The following is a 16,774-nucleotide window of genomic DNA, read 5'->3' as shown; positions in this document are numbered from 1 at the left end:
AATGGAGAAGAAAAAAACAAATCATTAAGTGATTTAGTATTTATTATCTTCAAAAATTATTAATTCATGCCCAAGAGCAGTGAAATACCAAGTAAATAACTGTTTCATTCTTTCTTTCCTTAACCTAAACTTAACCTACAAAACAAAATCCCCAAGGAAAATTACCAGACTAATTTCTTAAGCATATTTTTCATATTCAGATTTTAGAAACTATCTCTGCCTTTACTTAGACTAATATACATTCATGAAGTACAAAAACAATGCACATGAGAAGTCAATTTCTTAAAAAATTAGGTCAAATCAATTTTTCACTTTGTTATAGCTTAAATAAATTGGTTTGGTTCACAGCACTGCTTTCAGCCATGCTAAGGGATTAATAAAACAAAATTGAATCAAAGCAATGCTTCATTCCTATAATTAAAAGAAAAGCAATTAACTGAAGCAATTATTTAAATACTAGAGGCCCAGTGCACGAAATCTGTGCACTAGGCGGCAGGGGGCGGGGGTGTCCCTCAACCCAGCCTGCCCCCTGTCACAGTCCAGGAGCCCTCAGAGGATGTCGTGCTGACGGGAGGCAACCGGGCTGACAGGGGAAGGCGCCACCCCCCATCACCCCGCTGCTGCTGCCACTGCCGACCACTGCAGTTGCCAAGGTATTTTCATCAACACGGCCTCCAATCCCTTCACCACAAAAAAATGACAACTTTCTTTTGGCATTTTCAAGAGTCTCTTTCATAGGATATGACATTTCTTTCTTTCTTTTTTTTAATCCTCACATGAAGTTATTTTCCCATTGATTTTTAAAGAGCGTGGAAGAGAGAGGGAAAGACAGAGAGAAACATCAATGTGAGAGGCATACTTTGATTGGTTGCCTCCTGCATGAGCCCTGACCTGGGCCTGGCCTGGGAGGAGCCTGCAACCTAGGTACATGCCCTTGACCAGAATCGAACCCGGCCCCCCTGCGGGTTTGTGTCTCCACTCCGGCCCCCCTGCGGGTTGTTCTCTCTGGCTCCGGGGCTGGGCATGGGCTGCCCTGTCTGTTGACCCTCAGGCTCTGGGCCTGCGCCAGACCCCTCCTCCTGAGCTGGTCGTAACCGATACGGTGCCCCGGCCTAATCTGCATATTACCTCTTTATATATCTAGATTATATATCTAGATGGGCTTGCTACATGATTGACAGTGACTTTTCACTATATACCACCACATCCATGACACAGCCAGGCTGAATATATGCTAGTTAATGTACAAATAAAAACTGTAAAATGACCTGGCATTTTTCAGTATAAGTTCGAGAATCATTCCTTTTTAAAGATTTTTTTATTGATTTTTACAGAGAGAGAAAGGGAGAGGGACAGAGAGAAACACTGATATGAGAGCGGAAGATCAATCGGCTGTCTCCTGCACACCCCCTCCTGGAGATTGAGCCCGCAAACCGGCATGTGTGCTAACTGGGAATCAAACCAGTAATCTTTCGGTGCATGACATGTCCAACCAACCGAGACATACGGGCCAGAGCATAAGTTTGAGAATCTTTAAAAACTTCTTTTAATGAAGTAATACTCAAAAGGGTTTACTAATGGACTTTTTTGTGAACCATGAATCAGTAACCATAAAAAGTGTATTCTTTCCAAAGGCTCCCCCACCCGGGAAGACCCTTCTTAATGAATGCAGTCTGAGTCAGTGGGCAGGCTGGAGAGCTCCAGCTTCATGGTTGTCTGTTTTGCAACTGTCTGAAACAGAACTGCAGTGTCCCTTGGGGAGGAACAAGTCTAAAATAAAACAAAACCCCAAACTCTAACTATAGACGTGTTTGTTCTTTTTAAGAGGGGGGAAGGAAAAAAAAACAAACACACACACAGGCAATTTAACAGAAAAATGAAACAAAAAACAAATATATCTCTAAATCAGTGGTTCTCAACCTTTCTAATGCCGCAGCCCTTCAATAGAGTTCCTCATGTTGTGGTGACCCACAACCATAAAATTATTTTCGTTGCTACTTCATAACTGTAATTTTGCTACTGTTATGAATCGTAATGTAAATATCTGTGTTTTCCGATGGTCTTAGGCGACCCTGCTAGCGGTTTTCAACCTGTGGGCCGCGACAGGGGGGCTTATATGCATATATGCATAACCCATGGACACGGGCAATAGTTGTGGTGAAGGCTTGGGGCAAGGACCAGTGTGGGGTGGAGGGGGTCAATGGGGGAAAAATGGGGACATCTGTAATACAACAATAAAGATAAATTTTAAAAAAGAGTAGAAGGGAAAGCAAAAATGTAGTGCAATTAGAATGTGTTTCAACTTAAATGCCTATCAGCTAAAAATAGACTGCTACAGAAATAGATGGATATATATGGACCTCATGGTAACCATAAACTAAGCACATTTAAAAAAAATACACAAAAAAATAAAAAGAAAGAAACCCAATAGATTTTAGTAAATGTACTGCTGAAGCAAGCACAAGAAACTCAATCAAAACACTAAAGAAAGCCAGTAAACCAACAGGAAAGAGATCAAGTGAAGAAGAAAGTAACAGAGAACAATAATAAAAACAACCCAAAAAACAATAAAATGGCAATAAACACATACCTATCAATAATTACTTTAAATGTAAATGGACTAAATGCTCCAATCAAAAGATAGAGGGTGACAGAATTTATATTGTTAAGACAACCATACTACCCAAAGCAATCTACAGCTTCAATGCAATCTCTCAAATACCATAACATTCTTCTCAGAACTGGACCATTCTCTTACACCAAGCATGTCAAACTCAAAGGCTAACACGGGCCAGTTTAGTTTATGTGGGCGGCAAAAAAACAAAAGCTTCAATTTCCATAGAAATGTAGGTTTATTTTGATAGAGACATGCTGAATACAAAGGGCTGAAATAAATGAGTAATCGTTAACATAAAATAATAGAACATTTTAATAAAAATTAACATTTTTTCTTGAACATTAACTTACCACTGAATAACGGCACAAATTAATAAGCATAACACATGCTGAAACCGGTTTGGCTCAGTGGATAGAGCGTCAGCCTGCGGACTGAAAGGTCCCAGGTTCGATTCCGGTCAAGGGCATGTACCTTGGTTGCGGGCACATTCCCAGTAGGGGGTGTGCAGGAGGCAGCTGATAGATGATTCTCTCCCATCGATGTTTCTAACTCTCTATCTCTCTCCCTTCCTCTCTGTAAAAAATCAATAAAATATATTTAAAAAATAAATAAATAAGCATAACACAAATAAACCTATTTTTCTTGTTCTCCGAAAGTGAAATATTTCCTATTGCGCACACCAAACAAGTCAGTACAAAACTAATGATGTGGCAATCGGCTGCTAAAATATTCGCTGCTAGGATTAGTGAAGAGAAATGGTGCACCTTCGAGTAAGGAAAATGAATGCAACAGGATTATAGCAATCAGTCATGAGCGAATGTTGTAGTTCTAATTATTAATAATTATGTGTAACAGGATATTGTAAAAATTAAGTTATGAAATTTTTATTAAAATGTTTCTTACATACCGTTATATTGGCTGTGCCGCAAAAATATTCATTGTGGCCACATGCAGCCCACAGGCTGCGAGTCTGACATGCTTGTCTTACACCATACACAAAAATAAACTCAAAATGGATTAAAGACTTAAATGTAAGTCCTAAAATCACAAAACTTCTAGAATAAAACATAGGTAATAAACTACTTGAAATCGGGGAAACAAAAGAAAGAGACAAATGGGACTTAATCAAACTAAAAAGCTTTCTGCAGAGCAAAGAAAATGATCAACATAACAAAAAAACAACCTAGTGAATGGGAGAATATATTTGCAAATACTACAGGGTATCCCAAAAAATGTATACACACTTTAATAGCTGATAGTTCAATTTTTTAAATGAAATGTATTTAATTATTCAAAGTGTGTGTGTATACATTTTTTGGGACATCCTATATATCCGATAAGGGGTTGATATCCAAAATATATAAGAAACTCCTACAATTCAATAAAAAAAATACACAATTTGATCAAAAAGTAGGCAGGAGACATAAAGAGACATTTCTACAAAGAAGATATACACAGGGTCAACAGATATATGAAAAGATGCTCAACATCACTAATCATCTTAAAATGCAAATCAAAACCATAGTGAGATATCACGTCACACTTGTCAAAATGGTTATTATTTTGCCCTAGACGGTTTGGCTCAATGGATAGAGTGTCAGCCTTCGGACTGAAGGGTCCAGGGTTCAATTCTGGTCAAGGGCACATGACTCGGTTGTGTGCTCAGTCCCCAGTGGGGGCGTGCAGGAGGTAGCCGATCAGTGATAGTCTCTCATCATTGATGTTTCTATCTCTCTCTCCCTCTCCCTTCCTCTCTGAAATCAATATATACATATATATATATATAAATTGTTATCATAAAAAAGTCAACAAATTACAAGTATTGACGAGGATGTGGAGAAAAGGGAACACTTGTACACTGCTGAGGAAATGCAAATTGGTGCAGCCACTATGCAATACAGTATGGAGATTCCTCAATAAACTAAAAATAAATCTACCACATGACCCAGAAATTCTACTTCTGGGTATATATCTGAAGAAAACAAAAATACTAATTTAAAAAGATATATGCACCCTTATGTTCATTGCAGCATTATTTGCAATAGCCAGGATATGGAATTATCCTAGGGTCTGTCGTTACATGACTGGATAAAGAAGATGTGGTGCAAATATACAACGGAATACTACATAGCAATAAAAGAAGATGAAATCTTGCTATTTGCAACAATATAGATTGACCTAGTAGGTATCATGCTAAATGAAATAAATAAGTCAGACAGAGAATGACAAATACAATATGGCTTCACTTATATGTGGAATCTAAAAAAAACACAAAACAACCACCACAAAAAGCAAGCAAGTACAATAAAATAAAAACAGACTCATAGAAACAGAGGTCAAAGTATGGTTACCAGAGGGGGAGGGGCAGGGAATGGGTAAGAAAGGTGAAGCAGAATAAAGTCAGTAACATTGTGATAAATTTGCACAGTGACAGGTGATTACTAGAATTAGAGGGGTGATCACATTGTAAGGTATAAAAATGTTAAATCAGCCTGGCTGGCGTGGCTCAGTGGTTGAGCATGAACCTATAAACCAGGAGGTCGTGGTTCAATTCCCAGTCAGGGCATATGCCTGGGTTGTGGGCTCAATCCTCATTATTGATGTTTCTATCTCTCTCCCTCTCCCTTCCTCTCTGAAATCAATAAAAATATATTTAAAAAAAAAAAAAGAAATGTTAACTTATTTTTTAAAATGTCTAATTATTGCCCTAACCGGTTTGGCTCAGTGGATAGAACGTCGGCCTGCGGACTGAAAAGTCCCAGGTTCGATTCTGGTCAAGGGCATATACCTTGGTTGCGGGCTCATCCCAGTAGGGGGTGTGCAGGAGGCAGCTGAGCAATGTTTCTCTCTCATCGATGTTTCTAACTTTCTATCTCTCTCCCTTCCTCTCTGTAAAAAATCAATAAAAGCCCTGACTGGTTTGGCTCAGTGGATAGAACATCAGCCTGTGGACTGAAAGGTCCCGGGTTCGATTCCAGTCAAGGGCATGTACCTTGGTTGCGGGCACATCCCCAGTCGGGGGTGTGCAGGAGGCAGCTGATCTATGTTTCTCTTATCGATGTTCTAACTCTCTCTCCCTCTCCCTTCCTCTCTGTAAAAAGTCAATAAAATATATATATTTTTAAAAATCAATAAAATATATATTTTTTAAAAAGTCAAATTACTATATTGTTTACCTGAAATTAACATAATATTGTATACAAACTATACATTTTTTTAAATTTAATTTAAAAAAACCCAGCTAACATAATTGGTATTAAAAGAAAACCTTCAAGTACAATTAGCTGCTTATAATTTAAACTAGAGGCCCGGTGCACAAAATTCGTGTGGGGGGCAGGGGGGACCCTCAGCCCAGCCTGCACCCTCTCCAATCCGGGACCCCTTGGGGGATGTCCAACTGCTGGTTTCGGGCCGATCCCGGCAGTCGGACATCCCTCTCACAATCCTGGACCGCTGGCTCTTAATTGCTCACCTGCCTGCCTGACTGGTCAACCCTAACTGCCCCTCCTGCCGGCCTGGTCACCCCTAACTGCCCCCACTCCTGGCCTGGTCGCCCCAAACTGCCCCCCCCACTGGCCTGGTTGCCTCTTACTGCCCCCCCTGCCAGCCTGGTCGCCTCTTACTGGCCCCCTCTGCTGGCCTGGTTTTCCCTAAGTGCCCCCTCTGCTGGCCTGGTCACCCCCAACTGCCCACCCTGCCGGCCTGGTCGCCCCTCACGGCCCCCCCACCAGCCGGGTTGCCCCACACAGCCTGCTTGTTCAGTCGTTTGGTCGTCCTTCACTAATCCCCCTGCTGGCCTGGTCGTCCCACGCAGCCTGCTTGTTCAGTTGTTTGGTCGTCCCTCACTAACTCCCCTGTCGGCCTGGTCGTAGGCAGCCATCTTGTGAGGGTGTGAGGGTCAATTTGCATATTATCTCTTTATTATAAAGGATATACTATAGCATTCAGGTTATTACCACTATTTGCACCCTACTCTGTTCATACCATGCAATTTATCTTTCATGAATGTGTATGTTTTACTTTGTAAACACATACATGCTTTGCACCCCTGCAGCACACTGTAATATTACCTCAGATGTAAACAGCTTATAATCTTCTGATTTTGCTGATCTTCTTTTAGGTCTAGTTTAAAAATAAAACAGAATATGCATACCCAAGCATAATCCCAACAGAACACAAACAAATGAATGTTTAGCTCGAGTAGTAATCATTTGAATATTACAGCTGATTCAAAATTTTTAATGTCATTTTTAATCAAATTGCTACTTGTATTAATATTTCATAATACAACAGAAGTTCACTATTCTGAACAGATATTTTCAGCATACTGTCCGGTGAATAGCAGGCACTCAGAAAGTCTAGTCAGGGCTTAGCACACAGCAAATGTGGAGGTTGGGCAGTACCACCTCCCCAAATGCTTTCCTGGTACTCCAGGAGAACTCCAGGCTAGGTTTACTGGAGAGCAGATGGGTCACTCAGCAGTACTTTTCCCATCAGAAAATTCCTTCACCACTAATCAATTCATTCGCAAACCCCTGGTGTTAAGATCTGCCTTTTTCAGACTTGATACCAGCTAAGAAGATTTTTGAAAGGGAAAGGCTGATGAAAATTAGAGTACTCTGGGAGTGTCCCAAAGGAACACTTGGTGAGGTAGAAGGCTGAGGGTATTCTGGAAAACAGACATGACTGCTTTCATGTGAGCAGTCACAACTCAAAAGAGGGACTTATTTTAAATAATTTAAACAGGAGAATAAAGCTCCAGAAAAGAAGAGAGACTAATCCATTAGAGTCAAGACTAAACATGAGAAGATACTTGCCTCGTTTACGCATTTCCCTAACCTCCTCAAGGAAGGAAATGTCCGAACTTTCATGATGAGTACACTAATGTTCTGAGGGGCTAAGCCACCTACCTAAGTCTTAGGGTCATGTGGCAGAGTAGTTTTGGAAGCAGGTCTCTTGTTGCAAATAACCAAATTTGTCTAAAATTATATTCCAAGAAAATTTCAGATGAATTATGCTTACAATAAGGATGCACACTGGAGGGAAAATGTACAGAAAGAATCATTTATAAGGTTTTGCAGTATGTATAGGGTGAGCCAAAGTAGGTTTACAGTTGTTCGGATAGAAAATAATGCAATAATTAATAAATAATAGTACAAGAATAAACTCTTGCCCTGGCCAATGTGTCTAAGTGGTTAGAGCATCAGCCCATGCACTGAAGGGTCTTGGGTTCGATTCCCAGTCAAGGGCACCTACCTGGACTGCAGGTTCAATCCCCCTGATGAGGGCACATGTGAGAGGCAACCAATCAATATACACTGATGTTTAAAAAAAAAAAGAAGAAGAAACTTTTACATACTCACAACTGTAAACCTGCTTTTGCTCCACCCTCGTATTTCTAACTATTAAAGCACAGTTAAGTTACTTATATTTATTTTATTATTTAGGGACCATGTGTCAATAACAAATGATCATGTTACAGCTTAAATAATGAGCTATACTGATATAGCAGATAGTATCCTTATTCATTTATATGATTAGTTCATGTCCAAAACAACCCTAAGAAGTAGGTGATTAATATCATCTACCTCATTACAACAGGGGAACTGAGGAACAAAAAAGTAATTGCCCCAAGGGGACACAGTAAGAGGCATAAGGCCTCATATCTAGGCAATGGGGCCCTGAGCCCCAACTCTAAAAGCAAATAAATAGTATTAATATCAGCAATTGCTCGTTACAACTGAGTTTTTCTGTTAAATGAAAATTCTTACCTCTGGTTTGCTAAGGCTGGATGAAACCAAGGAGCCGGATCCCACATCCAAATCCCATTGCTTTTTACCATGATCCTCTGGATCCAAGGCAGCAATTCGCCCATCTAAAGTGCTGATAATCACTAATGATCTGTAAGTTTAAAAAATAATAGGAAAAAGTTTAAAAGATATCTAAGATATTGAGCCCCTACTCCACACACTTGAAAGAAAACCAGCCCCTCCCAGGCTTCTACTTGCAGGAGAGAAGCAGGGCCCACCTCCTCATATCACTTACTGTCCTGCCACTACTATCTGCCCTTAGCCCCCAAGACAATTGCACTGTGTCCTTTATCTGTTTACATCACTTATGAAAAGTCTCAGTCTACTACTAGGACACCCCTCATTCCCACACTCTAATCCCCATATGAAACTCAACATTCTCTGCTCTGTTCTCTTCTACCTTCCCCAATCCTGAAGTCTTCCCTGAATGCTCACTTTCCTTCTTGCTCTAATGAAATCTGACTTTCCCTGAGAACACTGCTTTGGAAGCAATAACTGTTTTCTCCATACCCTTGACTAGTGATAGGGTAGGTGCATTCCTTGTACCTTGTCACCATCCCCAGACTACTTTCTTTCTCTCCTCTCTGAAAACCCTCAGGATCAGACTATTCCAACTATTACCCCTCTAGCAACTGTTTACTGACCGACCCCCAGTCACTAGCCCCATTCCATGAGCATTTCAGGTCCTCGTTTACTGTCACTATTAACAAATTCTTTCCGTTTCCATGATCTGTCTACCTTGCCTCAGTCACTCCCAAGTTCAGACCTCGTCCTTGTTATTATCAAGCACAACTTCCTGTCCCACTGAAATTTCAAGCATCCCACCCCAAGCCAACAACCCCTTTCCAGCTCACCTCTACTTGCCTGACTCCTACAAACCACTGACCACACCAAACCTACAAGCCATATTGATCCTATTACCCACCTTCGCTACCATTATGCTTTCACTTCTTTCTCATCCAGTTGAAATTCCAGTCCTTCATTTTAAGCACTTCCTTTCTCACACCTTCAACCCCTATTCCTCTTTTGCATGTCACACTTGACTGGCAGAACTCCAACCCTAGTTAAATTTAACTTTTTGCCTTTTTTTTTTTTCTTTCATTCTTGCATCTGTGCAGTTGGATGTGGCTAAAGAAAAACGTAACCATGCTGACTGGTCTCACTTTAATTATGACTGGTCTCAAACCTCAAAGGGACTATTACTGATGCTCAACAATCATATGACACTTCCCTAGTCTATCCACTTGCCCGATGTCCTAGGTCAGTGGTCGGCAAACCGCGGCTCGCGAGCCACATGCGGCTCTTTGGCCCCTTGAGTGTGGCTCGGCGTTAGAACCACTTCTTCAAAATAGACTCGCCCAGGCCGAAAACCGACTTCTGCGCATGGGCCACGAAGTTTCAATGGCACTGTACGTGCGCACCCGCACGTGGTATTTTGTGGAAGAGCCTCACTCAATGGGCCAAAGAGCCGCATGTGGCTCGCGAGCCACGGTTTGCTGACCACTGTCCTAGGTTGACTATCAAATTTCTCATTTTTCCTCAAATTTCTGACACCAGCTCTTCCAAGCTCATGCACCTCAGGAATTATGCTACCTATTTCTCGGAGGAAATCAGAAATAATCCAACAAGGCTGTTTCCCACCATCACATCTATCCATTTATCTGCACCTGGACCCATGTATTCTTCTCCTTCTGTTACAGTGGGGAACAGTCCACACTCCCACCCCCCACCACCATTTCCACCTAGGCAAGAGATCTCTCCCTCATGCATACATGAGGACTCACACCTGCAAATCTCTCCTCTTGCCCCCAGACCAATTATTCTCCTCTACCAGACCATTCCTCTCAGTATTCCAATCTGCTATGATTTCTCCCAACATAAAAACCAACCCAGGTTACACAGAAATAACCACTCTCCCCCTCTAGCTTCCAATTCATTCCTTGCCCGTTTTGGAGCAAATTTCTTGAAAGAGTTGTTATATACTCTATGTCTCCAAATCTAACTACTTCTAATCAAGCTTTTGTCTCTACCACTCCAATGAAAAGGTTTTTGCTGGAGTCACCTATCACCTTCACATTGAAAACCCCGTGGTCAGGTCTCAGTTCACTTGACCTCTGATCAGCTACTTCTCCCGCCCACCATGAAACACTCTTAAATCGGTTTCCAGAACACCACACTCTCCTGGTTATGACTTGCTTACAGTGTTACTCACTTTATTGCAGTGGTCTGGAACTAAACCCGTAAAATCTCCCAGGTCTGCCTGTATGGCTAGCTCACCTAGCTCAGAGGAACGCAAATACCCCTGATCATAAAAGTCAGGTGGAGTGCCTGTACAAACCAGTAAAGGTTCACAGGTTCCAGACCCACGGGGTCTTAACCCAGTATCCAGGTGAGTCTCATATTAAGGCCAGTTTGGCAAACATGATTTAGCTGAAAGGTCTATTTCCTTAGAGTGAAATTATTATTATTATTATTATTATTATTATTATTATTATTACCTGAATGAAGAAGGCCTATTGATCAACTCTGTCAGTAAACTCTATCTCTAACCTAACCTTGCTTTAGTTTCCTAAGGCAATGTTTGGATGACTGAACAAGCAGCACTGTTAGCTCCTCTCCAGAAAGGTCATCAGCAACCTCCTCTCCCAATGGCCAGATCCATTCTCCTAGTCAGGTGTGTCCCTGTGGCAGCAGGTGACAATGTGTGGCTCCTCATTCTGGGCATTCCTCTTTCCCTGGCTTTCACAGCACCAGCCCCTGCTCCCATCCTCACTCGCATTCCTGCTCTCAATCACGAACAAGCAGGCATGGAGTTCTAGCTTTCTCCAATGCCCACAGCTTCACCTATTACATGACAGCTCCCACACCCACAAAGTATTTACAGCTCCTCTCTCTCCCAACCCTGCTTTGGCATTTTCAGCAGGACATACTTGTTCTTTGCCACAAAGCACACAGAAAACTTAACTTTTTTCCACACATTTCTCTATCTTCCCTGTCACTTGTCATTTAAATCAGTCATCAACTCTACCTGCTCCCTCACACTCTACATTTAAACAACAATCATGTACTCTTGATTCTATTATGTTAGCTTCTTCTAAATCTTTCCCTTCTAGTTCATTACGACTGCCCTTGCCCTGGAACAGTCTCATTAATTATTAGAACACCTATAAAAGCCTTTCTGACATATTCTCTTTCCCTTCTGCTCTTCCAACAGTTTTGTTTCCACAAAAGAAACCATGTAAACTTCTGACGCTCCATGTGCCCATTAAATAAAGTCCACATGCTTAGGTATGGCCCACATCTCTGCCTGCCCTCCCTCCCCCCGAGGGCACACACACACACACACACACACACACACACACACAACCTCGTTTCTAACCTTTTCAACAAAGTTCCCTGTTAATTTATTTTGTCTCAAGTCTTAAATGATTTCATTTACCCAATAAACACCACTTCTAATGAATTCCCATATCTTTATGGGAAATATTTAAGTACCAAACAAAATATTCAAGATTTCTGGAAAGAAGTAGCTAAAATTACTATATTAACCCTTTGCACTCGCTTGCTTTTTTCTTGATTCCTGCTACCGATGCTAACCGTGTCGAGTCACACTCGACATCCGAGTGCAAAAGGTTAAGTTTGATATAATTCTAGCTCAAAGCAAAGAAATATTGACTTTTAATTTTTTTCCTGGTGATATATATTATTAAAATTTTATTTTTAGCCCTAGCCAGTTTGGCTCAGTGGATAGAGCGTCAGCCTGCAGACCAAAGGGTCCCAGGTTCAATTCCGATCAGGAACATATACCTTGGTTGCAGGCTCCTCCCTGGCCTGGGCCCTGGTTGGGGCTCGTGCAGGAGGCAACCAGTTAATGTGTTTCTCTCAGATCGATTTTTCTCTCTGTCTTTCCCTCCCTCTTCCACTCTCTCTAAAAAAAATAATAATAATAATAGTGGAAAAATCCTCAGGTGAGGATTAACAAAACAAAAAAAAAAAATTTAAAAATTTTATTGTTAATTACAGTTCACATTCAATATTTAATCTGGGTAAAAGGTGAGGGGATTAAGAAGTACAAATTGGTTGTTACCAATAGTCATGGGGATGTAAAGTACAGCAAAGGGAATATAGTCAATAATATTCTAATAACTAGGTATGGTGTCAGATGAGTGAGAAATTTATTGGGATTACCATTTAGTAAGTTGTATAATGTCTAATTACTGGGCTGTACACTTGAAACTAATAGTGTATGTCAACTATAATTGAAAAATAAAAAATGACTTAAAAATAAACATGTTCTCGTTCAAAAACAAACAATACTCATTGTACTTTACTTCTTAGTCCCCACCTACTAAGTAAATCTTCAAATCAAACCTCCTTTATTTAAACATATCACAAGACTATCCGTGCCCCAAATGAAAATAAATATAATGTCAAAAGTTACCAACAAGCCCTAGCTGGTTTGGCTCAGTGGATAAGAGCATCGGCCTGTGGACTGAAGGGTCACAGGTTCGATTCTGGTTAAGGGCACATGCCCAGGTTGTGGGCTCAATCCCCAGTAGGGGGCGTACAGGAGGCAGCCAATCAATGATTCGCTCTCATCATTGATGTTTCTATCTCTCTGTCCTTCTCCCTTTCTCTCTGAAATCAATGAAAATATATTTTAAAAAAATGAAAAGGTTACCAACTATACTTTATAACTTTGACATATCCACCAGACCTTAAAGAAACACCATCTAAGTTTTCAGTGTTATAGACAACATTCAAGTGACAAATATCCCTTTCCTACTAGATTAAGACATTTTTGGAAGCACGTTTTTTTACTTTATGAAACATTTTTAATCAAAATGGTTATTTACAAATAGAACAGGGTGAAAAAATAAAAGTAACATTACCCTCTCATATTTAGTCTTGTAGCCTACAAGTTGTCCTCTTTTTATTTTAAAACATTTTCTAATAAAAATATAAAGTAGCCCCTCTCTTACAAAAAAAGGAAAGGGAAAAATAAAACAGATGGAGTTCCTAGGACCTAGGCAGTAAAGCATGAAGAGCAATGTCCAAACTACAGATTACAGCAGCTGACAAAGACAGGACGCCCTGTGCAAAATGGTGCTGAGTTCAATCCTGGCACATATCATATCTAGAGTCCAGATGTCAATTAAACTAAAAAGACAATTGTAGACAGGAAGGCTTGCCCATTGCTTGCCTAAAGTCTGTTTATTTTGGCTTACAACTTGCCGTGAAAGTTATGCATAAGTTCTTCTTTAAATGTGCATTTTAGTCAATGTTAAAAGTCTAGAGTTGAAAAAGTTTCCTTTCAACATTGCATTCTGAGATTCTATTATTCCATGGTCATATTTTTTTTAAAGCATGACTATGAATCTGAAAATCTATACAATTTCTGATTGGATACCACTGATTCACATCAGATCAGTTTGTGAAAGGACAGAGAGGGGAATAAAGAGGAACAAAATCATCTTGCAGAGTATTTTCATGCTATCTCATTAAATTAAAAAAAAATCAAATTAAAGATGCACAAATTGAAGAAGCACCATATATTATTAAATTTTGTAACTTTTGTTATAGGGGAATTAGAGGCAGAAAAAAGGAAATACTTTACAAATTAGAGTGATTGTTAAGATAAAACTAGTTCTTGACAACTTCTGAGTTTGTCAGATGTCCTCAATAGGAAGATGCCCATTCCATCCCAAGAACCACCAGTAACACTTTGTAAATTGCTATTTCTGTTGGAGTCAGAAAACTGGTTTCTCAAATTATGCCAACTTGTATAAAACCTAACAATGAGGTGATTGTCACTTTCTTCCCAACTTTGTGCAATGGCCATCCCATTTAAATTTCAAATAAATGTAATATTTAATAAACATACTTTAGCACTGACAAGACTGCTATCAGAAAACTACCTTTATTTTAGCTACTTTAAAAAAAAGTTTAAATCATTCATTCACATGCTTGAGGTGCAGAGTAAACATTTAGAATGAAGCCAATGAAAATGCCATCAAAAGAAAAACATGCCTGGCCTTGTAGCTCAGTTGGTTAGAGTGTCATCGAGATATGGGAGATTTCGGATTCAATCCCTGGTCAAGGCACATACCAGAATCAACCAATGAATGCACAAGTGGAACAACAAATTGACCTTTCTGTTTGTCCTTCTCACCCCTTTCCTCCCTCCCTTCCTCTCTCGCTAAAATCAAGAGAAAGAAAGAAAGAAGGAATTAGTGACCCTTATACTGCTTCTTAGGCCTCAAGACAACATGCAAAAATGACCATCTTTGCCCTGACTGGTTTGGCTCAGGGCAGTGGTCGGCAAACTCATTAGTCAACAGAGCCAAATATCAACAGTACAACGACTGAAATTTCTTTTGAGAGCCAATTTTTTTTAAAAACTTAAACTTCTTCTAACGTCACTTCTTCAAAATAGACTCGCCCAGGCCGTGGTATTTTGTGGAAGAGCCACACTCAAGGGGCCAAAGAGCCGCATGTGGCTCGCGAGCCGCAGTTTGCCAACCACGGGCTCAGGGGATAGAGCGTAGGCCTTCGGACTGAAGGGTCCTAGGTTCGATTCCGGTCAAGGCCATGTACCGTGGTTGCGGGCACAACCCCAGTAGGGGGTGTGCAGGAGGCAGCTGATCGATGTTTCTCTCCCATTGATGTTTCTAACTCTCTATCCCTCTTCCTTCCTCTCTGTAAAAAAGCAATAAAATATATATTTTTTTAAAAATGACCATCTTAATTCCCCACCTCCCTCCTTTTAAAAGTTTGCAAGCGGCAAAATTCTTCACAGCTGTTTGTAATAAACACTTGGTTAATTCAAATCTTTCTCCTAATCCTCCTTCTTGAAACAAACAGATTAGCCTATTATTATGAACTGATACTCTTTTTTTTTTTAAAGAGAATTTAGAAAAAAGTTCTATAAATATTGCATACTTACCTCCTGTTGACTCTGTCAATTTACTTACCCAAAGTTTCTCAAACTTCCCACGTTATCTTAAACTACCTGGCAGACCCCTGAATCTGGGACTATGTCTTCCTAGACAACTGTTTGCCAAAAGTCACTTACATTCTGCCAGGCAAAATTCCTCTATTTTCACCTTGTTTCTGAGAAAAGTGAACCTCCAGCTTGCTAAGTAGTATCTCCCCAACTACCTTCACCTCCTCCTACAATCCTCTTTATCAACCTGTGCAAATAGGCTCTCTGCTCTGTGTGTGTAATTAAGATCAGAGGTCCCTGTTCCTAAAATTTGCCTCCCATCAGGTTTAACTGTGAGGGAAGAAGGAGCTGGGAATGAAAAGGAGGAATCCTTAACCTCGCTCTTGCTGAGTACTCCATTGCTTTAATAAACCCTTTAAGTGCACTCATCACCAAATCCCTCATTCTTTTCAGTCCTTACTCCATAGTATATAGAGTCTATACCACCAACCTAGCCAGTGGTAGTTGTCTTCTTTGCTGTCATGTCTCCTCTAAAATATAAGGCATTTCCTGAGGATTTATCATGAGCCTCATTTTCTCACAGCTTCAACTATTTATCCTGACTGCTCCAACTTCAGTCACTCATTTCCACCTGCCTACCCAAACATCTCCCTCTACACTCTAGAGCAGGCGTCCTCAAACTACGGCCCGTGGGCCACATGCGGGTGTTTTTGCCGTTTTGGTTTTTTACTTCAAAATAAGATATGTGCAGTGTGCATAGGAATTTGTTGTAGGTAGAACTGATTAATTTGCTAGGAACCCAGACTCTACCTCAAACATATTCCCTCTGTTCTACGTCCACTTAACAGCAAACCTCTCCTCTGAACTGTTACAACACTGTCCTTGTGGTATCATCACGTCAAGCTTTCAGTACATGTTATTGCTGGAGAAACATTTCTTTAGCACAAACTTTAATCAGGACTGGCCCTTGAGATACTTCACACATCACTTATCCAACTGCAATGTGCATGTGAAGCACACGGTAATCTTGGTAAAACACAGATGCTTCCTCAGTGGGTCTGAGTGGTGCCTGATTCTGGACTTCTAACATGCTCCCTAGTGATGGCCATGCGCTAGTGTGACGCTAGATCTATACAATATGGCCCCAGCTATTTTTCTAGTCTCATTTTTTACTCCTCCTTGCCCAGCACTCCCGAATGTCTGTCTATATCTCCCACATACACACAGGTCTCACACAGATGTATATGAATAAAAGATTCCCTAGCCCAGCTGGTGTGGGGTGTGGGTGTGGGATGTGGCTCAATGGTTGAGTATTGATCTGTGAACCAGGAGGTCACAATTCAATTCCAGGTCCGGAGCACATGCCCAGGTTTCAGGCTAGATCCCCAGTAGGGGGCATGC

At 40.7% G+C, this 16,774-nt stretch overlaps 1 protein-coding gene across 2 annotated transcripts in view; it reads right to left on the bottom strand.

Moving 5' to 3' along the window:
• The window catches only part of EIF2AK3 (eukaryotic translation initiation factor 2 alpha kinase 3), a 110,848-nt gene that overhangs the window by 91,552 nt on the left and 2,522 nt on the right, over nt 1-16,774 (bottom strand). For both annotated transcript variants that reach the window (XM_008154123.3, XM_028129107.2), the window contains exon 2: nt 8,389-8,518. In XM_008154123.3, coding sequence (XP_008152345.2) covers nt 8,389-8,518 — 130 coding nt within the window. The remainder of the gene's footprint in view (nt 1-8,388; nt 8,519-16,774) is intronic.

Source organism: Eptesicus fuscus, chromosome 9 (assembly GCF_027574615.1).
Source record: "Eptesicus fuscus isolate TK198812 chromosome 9, DD_ASM_mEF_20220401, whole genome shotgun sequence".
Taxonomy (NCBI): domain Eukaryota; kingdom Metazoa; phylum Chordata; class Mammalia; order Chiroptera; family Vespertilionidae; genus Eptesicus; species Eptesicus fuscus.
This window is presented reverse-complemented; position numbering and strand designations above follow the sequence as displayed.